At 45.1% G+C, this 10,400-nt stretch overlaps 1 protein-coding gene across 1 annotated transcript in view; it reads left to right on the top strand.

The window, feature by feature from the left end:
* The first annotated feature begins 7,817 nt into the window (after positions 1 to 7,817).
* The window catches only part of FITM2 (fat storage inducing transmembrane protein 2), a 3,759-nt gene continuing 1,176 nt past the window's right edge, over positions 7,818 to 10,400 (top strand). Inside the window, 2 exon segments of the mRNA XM_007464767.1 lie at positions 7,818 to 8,084; positions 10,097 to 10,400. The exon segment at positions 10,097 to 10,400 is cut by the window's right edge and continues 9 nt beyond it. Coding sequence (XP_007464829.1) covers positions 7,912 to 8,084; positions 10,097 to 10,400 — 477 coding nt within the window. The 5' untranslated portion in view covers positions 7,818 to 7,911.

Genomic DNA, 10,400 nt, shown 5'->3' with positions numbered 1-10,400 from the left:
GATCCTCCCGGACCGGGGCACGAACCCGTGTCTCCTGCATCGGCAGGCGGACTCTCAACCACTGCGCCACCAGGGAAGCCCCTAGTGAATATTTTTAAAGCAAACATCTCTGTGACTATCCCCAGGTAAAGAACACTGCCTACATCTGCAAATCCCTCTGATCCCATGCCCTCTAAACCCTATCAACTGTTAGGGTTAGAGTTACTCTCTGTCCTACAGGTAACTGCTGTACTGACACTGGGATATTCATTTCCTTTTTTTTTTTTTTTTTTCTTCTAACTTTACCAATGCTTGTTCAGGCAAAAAAAAAAAAAGCCAGCCCCGCTCCTTCCAAGCCTCAGCCTTGTGACTGCTTCAGAGAGGAGGGTCTGGGGTTTGTAGGAGTCAGTGGCCAGAGGAGAAAGCAGGAAGGTACTCAGGGTCCCTGGCCCCTCCTGCCACTCTCCCTGTAGCCTGAAGGTGAGCAAAGCCAAATCCCTGCCCTGCTGCACCAACCCTTCTGACCCTGTACCCAAATGGGCCCAGAGGATGGGCAGCCTGGGCTTGAGTGTGTTGGGGGCACAGCCAGTGGATATAATCCCCTCCCAGTTTGGCAGTCAGGCAGCCTGGTCTCTGGCAGCTGCTGGCTTTGTTCAGCTGCCTCACCCTAGGGAGTGGCTAGCCATCCCCTCTGGCCAGAAAGAGAGGTGGCCAGAGGTTCAGAATGGGGGAGGCATTGCAGAGGGGAGCTCAGAGAGAAGGAATTTGTGCTGGGGATGAATACTTCTGCCGTCTGGCTAGGAAATGTGGCCAAAGAGGGCTGCCTGCTTGGAGGATTATTGGGCTGCGATGGCCCTTCCCGCCAAAGCGGGAATGAATTATTTCATGCACACCAGCCAACAAAAAAGCACCTGCTGGTTGCTCTTCCTGGAATGACTGCTTCCCACTGTTCCTCTGGCCACCCTCTAGCCAGTCCTTCCAATCTCAGCTTAGACAGAAATCATCTCTTCCACGAACTCTTCTTTGACCCTTCCCTGATCCTACGGGGTCCTCTTCTCATGGCCCCATACATCCTCTCCTTAACCCGTTATCATTCTACCATGGCATCTTGCAAGGCTTTATGGACCAGAAACCCCTTTCACAGAGATTTATAATCTTGGGAACCCCTTACTAGTAAAAAAAAAATTTTTTTAATTCCATAATTATTATTTTCTGCTCTTTCTCTTCTGTTTATAAGGAAGCAATTTAAATTTTAAAATCATTTTATTTCATCAGCATATTCATAGTTATTCTTTTTTTTTTTTTTTTTTTTTGCAGTACACGGGGCCTCTCACTGTTGTGGCCTTTCCCGTTGTGGAACACAGGGTCCGGATGTGCAGGCTCAGCAGCCATGGGTCACAGACCCAGCTGCTCTACGGCATGTGGTATCTTCCCGGACCGGGGCATGAACCCGTGTCCCCTGCATCAGCAGGTGGACTCTCAACCACTGCGCCACCAGGGAAGCCCTATTCTTTAATTTATTTAACAAAATAAATATTTTTTGAGTGCCTAGTAGGCGCCAGATATGGTTCTAACGCTTGGGATGCCTTAGCGAACAAAACAGGCAATGTTCCCTACCCTCTAGAGCTGATATTCAAGTAAGGGAGACAGAAAATAAACAAATAAGTACATTATATCTTTAAAAGAATCTTTGATGATACTCCTAATCCATAAAGACCTTCTGCTTTTTGCATTTAATCAAATGATACAGGCCAATTGATCCTTAAAACAGACCAAGATCACGGTCAAAATAAAGATCTCTTTTCCAGCGGAATCACTCACATTTCTTTTGGTATTCTACCCTAGCAGAATTTTTTTTTTTAAACATCTTTATTGGAGTATAATTGCTTTACAATGGTGTGTTAGTTTCTGCTGTATAACAAAGTGAATCAGCTATACATATACATACATCCCCATATCTCCTCCCTCTTGCGTCTCCCTCCCACCCTCCCTATCTCACCCCTCCAGGTGGTCACAAAGCACCTGCACTGATCTCACTGTGCTATGCGGCTGCTTCCCACTATCTATCTATTTACATTTGGAAGTGTATATATGTCCATGCCACTCTCTCACTTCGTCCCAGCTTACCCTTCCCCCTCCCCGTGTCCTCAAGTCCATTCTCTATGTCCGCGTCTTTATTCCTGTCCTGCCCCTAGGTTCTTCAGAACCATTTTTTTTCTTTTTTTTTAGATCCATATATATGTGTTAACATACGGTATTTGTTTTTCTCTTTCTGACTTACTTCACTCTGTATGACAGTCTCGAGGTCCATCCACCTTGCTACAAATAATTCAATTTTGTTTCTTTTTATGGCCGAGTAATATTCCACTGTATATATGTGCCACATCTTCTTTATCCATTCGTCTGTCGATGGACACTTAGGTTGCTTCCATTTCCTGGCTATTGTAAATAGAGCTGCAATGAACATTGTGGTACATGACTCTTTTTGAATTATGGTTTTCTCAGGGTATATGCCCAGTAGTGGGATTGTACCCCAGCAGAATTTAATCTTATGGATCAGTGGTATTATAATGTAATATGGTTATAAAGAAGAAAAATTCTTTACAAGAAGGCAGTCAAAGCTTACATTTCCTTTTATTTAATCTTTAGTTTACATATACTCATATATTCATGTTCAACCTGGCCAAAGTCCAACTGTAGCCTCAGATGATTTCCAGGCAACCATTCACAAATTTAGTGATTTCACATTTTTCGAAGAACTGAAACCGCCATCAAAATAAAAAGACAAGTGATTTTCAAAAAATTCAAAAAGCAGAGTGTTTATTTGTCCAAGAGAGACTCAGACTTCAAGATAAATTCTATAATCTCCAAACTGTTGCAACAAAAGTAACATACATGTGGAATTTGCTTATGAAATTACGCTTAGCATTCAACAAGAAAATGCTACTTTTCTGTAGCAGACATATTTTTGCTTCTAGTTCTCCATTTCTGTAATAAACATGAAGCCATGTGCTTATAAAACCTGACCCTAAGAAACCTAAAATATAAAATTCTGAGCAAAGGTCACAATTATGATAATCTGATTTAAAATTTTTAAACCTTATGAAATGGATCTGTAGAGATTTAGTTGAGAGTGCTTCACAGTATCAAACTTTTCTTTTTATGAATAGCTGCAAACTGACTCTTCGTTTGGATGAACATGACTCCCCCATATTTCAAACTAACATTTTAAACTTCCATGTCTAATTCTGTTGTTCCCTCTTCATTTACTCCTGGAGATATTTTCTTTAACAAGAGATTCATCTGCTCCTTGGTTATTCAGTGGTTCAGTTCCCATAGGAGTGGCAGGAAAAATGCTTGATTCTTTCCCTTTATTTACTAGTTGTCAAAATGATGAGTTGATTTCTCCAAAGGTAGCCATTAGTTTAAGTACATTATGAACGTCTGGATTTAAACATATGTGTGTATTTCCATCCGTTGCAGTTAATACTCTTATTTAGGCTCCAACTGTCCCATCTTTGGCCAGTGAGCCTTTCTGATTGGCTTCTGTGTCCTCCTGAAATGACCTTAGTTAGCAGTGTTTGATAGCTTATGGTTTTCTTGCTTTCTGGTTTGACAAGATGGCCCGGCCTCATCTTGCCTCAAGCCTGAAAAATGGTGTGTGTGTGTTGTTTTTTTTTTGTTTTTGTTTTTCTTTTTGGCCGCACGGCTTGTGGGATGTCAGTTCCCCAAGCAGGGGTTGAAGCCAGGCCATGGGAGTGAAAGCCCAGAATCCTAACCACTAGGCCACCAGGGAAATCCCCAAAATGGTGTTTATAAACAGCAATAAGTCTACGGTTATTAAGGGAACTCATCTATCCAAAACACGGGAGGTCTTAACATCTAGCCCAATGCTTGGTGCATAGAAAATTGTTAATAAGTGTTGGTTGGCTGAATAAATTAATTTTAAGTTGCTGGAAGTGAGAGGCCATATCATTCGAACAAGTATTTGTTGAATAAATAAATGAAGGAATGAAACCCAACAAATTAGGCGATACCACTGAAGTCTCAGGCAGGGCACAGCCCTGATATTCGTAGTCTTCTATCACCCCCTGGTGGGGAAGAGCAGGTCATGGTTCTCCAATGCCTTCAAATCTAGTGAAGTGTTTTTCAAACTACAAATCCCCACCCATTAGTGAGTTGTAAAATCAATTCAATGGGTCATGACCAGCATGTTTAAAAAATTGAATTTATAACTGAATAGAAAATATTAGAGTGCCTTACACATAGTAGAGGCAAACTCTGTCATGAACTGTCATAAAGCTATATTTATAGCTATACCTATATATTTATTAGCATATATATTCACTTATGAATGAATATATATATTTATATATATATACAATATATATATTTATATACATATATATATTTATATGTGTACTGGATCACAACCAGTGATTTGTTGATAAATGTTTAACAACTATCTCTCTAGGGGAAAATGTATAAGTATGTATGTACATAAGTGTATTATAAATTTCTCTTTTTCTTTCTCTTCTTTCTTTTTCTTTTTTGGCTGCGTCGTGCGGCATGCAGGATCCTAGTTCCCCCACCAGGGATCGAACCCATGCCCCCTGCATTGGGAGCGCAGAGTCTTAACCACTGGATTGCCAGAGATGTCCCCAAATTTTATTTATTTAATATTTATTTGGCCACACCGCAGATCTTATTTCCCCAAGCAGGGATCGAACCTGTGCCCCCTGCAGTGGAAGCGTGGAGTCCTAACCACTGGACCATCAGGGATTCCCCAACTTTCTCTTAATATAAAGAATGTGTAGCCATAATTTTAAAATAATAAAATATACAAATTCTCTTTACTGTAAATTCCATGTAGTGAATTGATTCTCCCAGAATGCTTTCATTGATGTTTGCTGGACTCTTGTATCCATAGCCAACCTATAGTTTCAGTTCAACCATGTTTGACAAATGGAGTTGCATACAAGTCTAGACAGTCGACAAACCAAATAAAGCCCTGATTTATAGTACCTGCCATTTCCCTTAGTGTAAATACTCCTACCAGGGCTGGTTTCAAGCTACAAATGTGACACCAATGAACACACAGTTGGGAAAAGTTGCACAGTAACATACTATACAATAGATGTAAGCAACCTCAGGGGCATAGGTAATAGTGAAACAGAGTAAAATAATTTGGAAATGATGGGTTTTGAATATTTATTGTGCATTTAATTGTTCATTTATGTAATGTGATTTTTAATACTGGCTTTGACAATCAGCTGGCAGAAGTCCGGAAAATTTAACAATCTGTTCTTGCCATCTGTATGAGTTAGCTCCAGCACACAGCTGGACCCACAACATGAATATGTATTTCTTCACATGGGTTGAAGTTTTTAAAAAAGAAAAGAAAACTTCAGAGACCTACAAAATTTCAGGTCTGGGTGTAGCTCAGTCTTCAAAAATCTCCAGGGATTAAGCTGTAGAGTTTCAAATAGAACAAACCCGTTTCCTTTCTAGAGAAATACAAATCCTGAAACATACAGGAGGTATGTTTTTGCTGGTTCCTCTGGGTGATGTCTAGAGTTTCTGTCAACTAGCGCCCTTTCCCCTTTTCTTGGGGGTGGGGGATTAGCATCTGGATTTTCGTCAAGGGGGACCACTTAGCTAATAATGTCCAGTGTACCTCCCTGTTCTTTATTTTATTTATTTCTTTATAAATTTATTTATTTAGGCTGCATTGTGTCTTTGTTGCTGTGTGCGGGCTTTCTCCAGTTGCGGCGAGCGGGGGCTACTTTTCATTGAGGTGTGCAGTCTTCTCATTGTGGTGGCTTCTCTTGTTGCGGAGCACGGGCTCTAGGCGCATGGGCTTCAGTAGTTGTGGCATGTGGGCTTAGTAGTTGTGGCTCGCGGGCTCTAGAGTGCAGGCTCAGTATTTGCGGCGTATGGACTTAGTTGCTCCACAGCATGTGGCATCTTCCCGGACCAGGGATCGAACGCGTGTCCCCTGCATTGGCAGGCGGATTCTTAACCACTACACAACCTGGGAAGCCCTACCTCCCTGTTCTTAACCATTATGCAGCTTGCTATGGAAAGTAACAATAATTCAGCACCTGACAATCTTCAGGAGATACAGACGGTTTCAGATACTATTTACAAGCAGCCTTCACAATTAACATCTTGCCAGCTGTGTGGTTTTTATCTCCAATCATGAAAAGGCAAATTAGTATAATCACAAGTACATTTGCTTTTTTCAACCTAGCTTTTTGAAGACCCAGAGACATCTTGCTACATAAAAACTATGATCAGATAAATGCTATTTACCGATCACCTTGAGACAGTTTTAAGGCATTAATACTTTTACTCCTATTAGCTTATTGATTCTCTGCATGAGAGATTTTAAACATCATTGTATTATACGTGTAAATCAGGCCAGTGTTTCCCAAAGTGCAGTAGCTATCCTTGGTTTAGGGACACGAGATTATTTTAGGCAGCTAGAGATGATGCATATTTCAATAGAAATGTTATATCTGTAATAGAAAAAACATAACTGGCACACAGAATCTATTATTCCATGGATATTTCTGCTTGGGAGGCTATTGAATAAGTATTTCAGTTTTAAATGCGTGTTGTTTAAAGAAAAATGTTGAGCAAATATAGTATTGGTGGTATACGGACATAGCAAAAACAGTTAAGGTGGACGTAATGGGTTGAATGGTGACCCCCCCCCCAAAAAAAAGATGTGTCAAAGTCTTGATCCCTGGTACTTAGGAATGTGACCTTATTTGGAAATAGGGTCGTTGCACATATAATTAAGGATCTCAAGATGAGATTATCCTGGATTTAGAGTGGACCCTAATCCAATAACTAGTGTCCTTGTAAGGGACAGAAGGAGAGAAGACACACAGAGACACAGAAGGGAGAAGCCCACATGAAGACGGAGGCAAAGATTGGAGTGATGCAGCCACAAGCCAAGGAATGCCAAGACTGCCAGCAGTCACAGAAGCTAGGAGAGAGCTATGGAAAGGGTCCTCCCTCAGAGCCTCCAGAAGGAACCAATCCTGTCAGCAGCTTCATTTCAGACTCTGGCCTCCAGAACTGTCAGAGAATAAATTTCTGTTGGTTTCAGCCAACATATTTGTGGTAATTTGTTATGGCAGCACTAGGAAACTAATACAGTGGCAAAGAAATGCCGCAAGGTTGGGAAACAATTAGACACCCAGCCATGACAGGGGATGAGTGGGTTTAACTCTGTGATAAACGAGTGACTGAGTCATCAACGCCCTCAGCTGATGGCCATTAACCCCCAGCGTCCAGCATTTTCTCTCAATACCAATCACAGTTGTTTTAAAAGTGAAAATAAAGCTAATAATTTTAAATGTAAATCTAACGGGTATTTTATGCATTTACTTTCTCATGTCCGTATGTCTGGACCACCATAATGAACCTCGAGTTCATAAACTAACTTGGGAAAGGTTGATCTCCTCTTGGCTCCCCATGTTACAGATGAGAAAACTAAGGCTCAGGTGGAGGAAGCATCTCCAAGAGGGACTAAATGATGCTGGGACCACTGCTCCAATTCCTACAACTCTACGTTTATTCTTCCCCACCTCCAGCAAATATTTCCACAAGCGCTTTTTCCTCCGATCAGAGCAAGGCACAGAGGATGTGTGCCTTTCCGTACCGGGAGCAAGTTACCCTGGCGGCGGGATTTCGAGAAGGCAAGGAGGCAAGCGAGGATTTTGGAAACAGGAGCGCTGCAGAGGCCGCCGGTGGCCAGGAGGGGGAGCGCGCGGGCTCCGGAGCGCTCACGCTCCTCGGGGGCGGGGCCTACGAGCGGTGCGCGTGCGCTCAAAGGGAGGCGGTGGCGCCGGCCAAGACGATGGGCTAGACGGTGGCCGAGAGGGCACGGGGAGGCTGACGGAGGCCGACAGGTCGGGCATGGAGCACCTGGAGCGCTGCGCGTGGGCCCTCAGGGCGACGCTGGTGCGGGCGGCCGTACGGCGCTACCTGCCCTGGGCCCTGGTGGCCTCCATGTTGGCGGGCTCCCTCCTCAAGGAGCTTTCCCCTCTGCCCGAGAGCTATCTCAGCAACAAGCGCAACGTCTTCAACGTGTGAGTGCGCCCCGGGTCCTCTCCTGTCCCTGCCGTAGCTGTCGCCTTGCCCAGAGAGCCGGGGGTTAGCTGCCCTGGTGGACGAGTCATTGGAAGGGGAGAGCCTTCTCCCCTTCGTGATAGCAGCGTCTGCACGCGTGTCGCGATGGAGGGACCCCGGAATAGCTAGTGTCACTAGCAAGTCGCGTTTGCACACACAGACTAGACAGTCTGAGCTTGACTGGGCAGGGGTGACGGGCAGGGTGGTGTGTGTGTCTGTGTGTGTGTAGGGGTGGGGGGTGGGAAGGGGGGTGAACCGGCCTGTGTCGCTGCTCCCCCTGCCTCCCTTTGGGGGGTTAGGAGTTGGCCCCTGCCCTGGGGGAGATGCCACCTCCCTCCTGCCTGCCAATGTCAGACCCTGCGCCTCCGCCCTAAATCTGATACCCCCCAGCTGGTGACAGAATCCCATCACACCTGGGTGGGGCAAGCAGACCTGCCTTCTTTCGCCAGCATCCCCCGCCCCCTACCTTTGAGAGCCTGTCCTAGCCCATGCCAACCCCCGTTCCAAGACAGTCGCCCCGGAGTGGAACCCTCCAGTCCGTGACCTTTCCCCTGGATATGCTTGGATTTTCTTAGTCACTCAGAGTTCATGGCAGTGGCCTAGGATCCTACACCATCCCAGCCGGGCTCTTTGAGACTTCTCCTTAAGTCCACCCACCCCCTCCTTTTTTTTTTTTAAACCTCTTGGATTTTAAGTTTATCGACACAAACACCGTTGCAATAGTAAAGGGAAACTCTGAAAGATAAAACTCCTCCCCCGACGTGAGCTTCAACTCTCCTTGGGAGGTGCAGTGTCTGCAGCATCTCCCAAAAGTCAGTCCAACTTTGGTTATCTACTTAAAACCCTGGTTTCTCTCTCCAGCAGTTTCATCAAATACCTGACAGGTCTTGGCTGTGGCCAGATCCTTGCATATCAGTCCCAGGGAAGATTTTAGCGACAGGCCCTTGGGTAGTGTCTGAAGAACCTTTGGAACCCAGGAAGAGTCCTTCTGTCCTTTGCAGCTTCCTTCCTCACCCACCCATAGAGGCTGGGCTGAGAATAGATTATGAGAGTGGTCATGGCCCCAAGTCTCTTGCATATGTGTTTACCGCACCTGGTCTGCAGCTCAGCCACCTTTGATGAGGGCAGAGGAGGCAGACAAGACAGCTGCTGCTTGATCTGGCCTGGGTGAGCTGGGAGCCGAAGAGCCTGGCAGACAAGTCCCTGTCTTTTGCGAGTTGCCATGGATTCTGGTGTTTTGCTCCACACCTCTATGCTAGTTAATTATTGAAAGGGAACTAGTGAATCATTGGCTCTGGATTTAAAAATCGTTGTGTTCCCTCAGTTCTATTTAACAGCTGAGGAAACGGAGCCCTGGAGGTGTGGTAATAAGTCAGAGTCAGGATTTGAACCTGGGTCTTCTAGCGTGAAGTCAAGCTCTGTCTGATCATTTCTACCACGTAGGAAAAAGCCTTGGTGGAGAAAAAGCATGGGCTTTGGGGCTGGCCAAACCTTGGTTTAACCTGGGCTTGCTGGTCATGTGAGTGTGATCCTGGCAACTTACTGAACAATTCTTTATGGGGCTAGTGACACCTTCCCCCCGAGGTAACTGTGAGTATTCTATGGGAAAGTGGATGTATGTGAAAGCTCTGTAATTACTTTCCTCAGCAAATAGCATAGTGCTTAAGATCACAGAACCTGGGTTTAAATCCCGGCTCCACCACTGATGACCTTTGCTTTGGGCATGATGCTTCTCTGTGCCTGTTTTCTTCTCTGTAAAATAGGGATGATAGCAGTACGTACCTCATAGAGTTGTGTAAGGATTCAATAGTTAATACACTTAAAGTACTTAGTGAGTGAAGTTGTGGTCTATAGCTTTTATCACCTATTTCTCCCTTTTCCCTCCCTCGAGAGTCCAGAGTCCTGAGTGATGACATTGTTCCCTCTCCGCCATGTCCCCGTCTTCACTTCCTTCACTTTCTTCCTCTGCCAGGTATTTTGTCAAAGTGGCCTGGGCCTGGACCTTCTGTCTCCTTCTGCCTTTCATCACCCTCACCAACTACCACCTGATGGGCAAGGCCAGCCTGGTCCTGCGGCGGCTGAGCACACTGCTTGTGGGCACGGCCATCTGGTACGTGGGCACAGCCGTCTTCGCCAACATTGAGCACTACACAGGCAGCTGCTACCAGTCGCCAGCCCTGGAGGGGGTGAGAAAGGAGCACCAGAGTAAGCAGCAGTGCCACGGGGAAGGAGGCTTTTGGCATGGCTTTGACATCTCAGGCCACTCCTTCCTGCTG

Source organism: Lipotes vexillifer, unplaced genomic scaffold, assembly GCF_000442215.2.
Source record: "Lipotes vexillifer unplaced genomic scaffold, Lipotes_vexillifer_v1.1 scaffold53, whole genome shotgun sequence".
Taxonomy (NCBI): Eukaryota; Metazoa; Chordata; class Mammalia; order Artiodactyla; family Lipotidae; genus Lipotes; species Lipotes vexillifer.
This window is presented reverse-complemented; position numbering and strand designations above follow the sequence as displayed.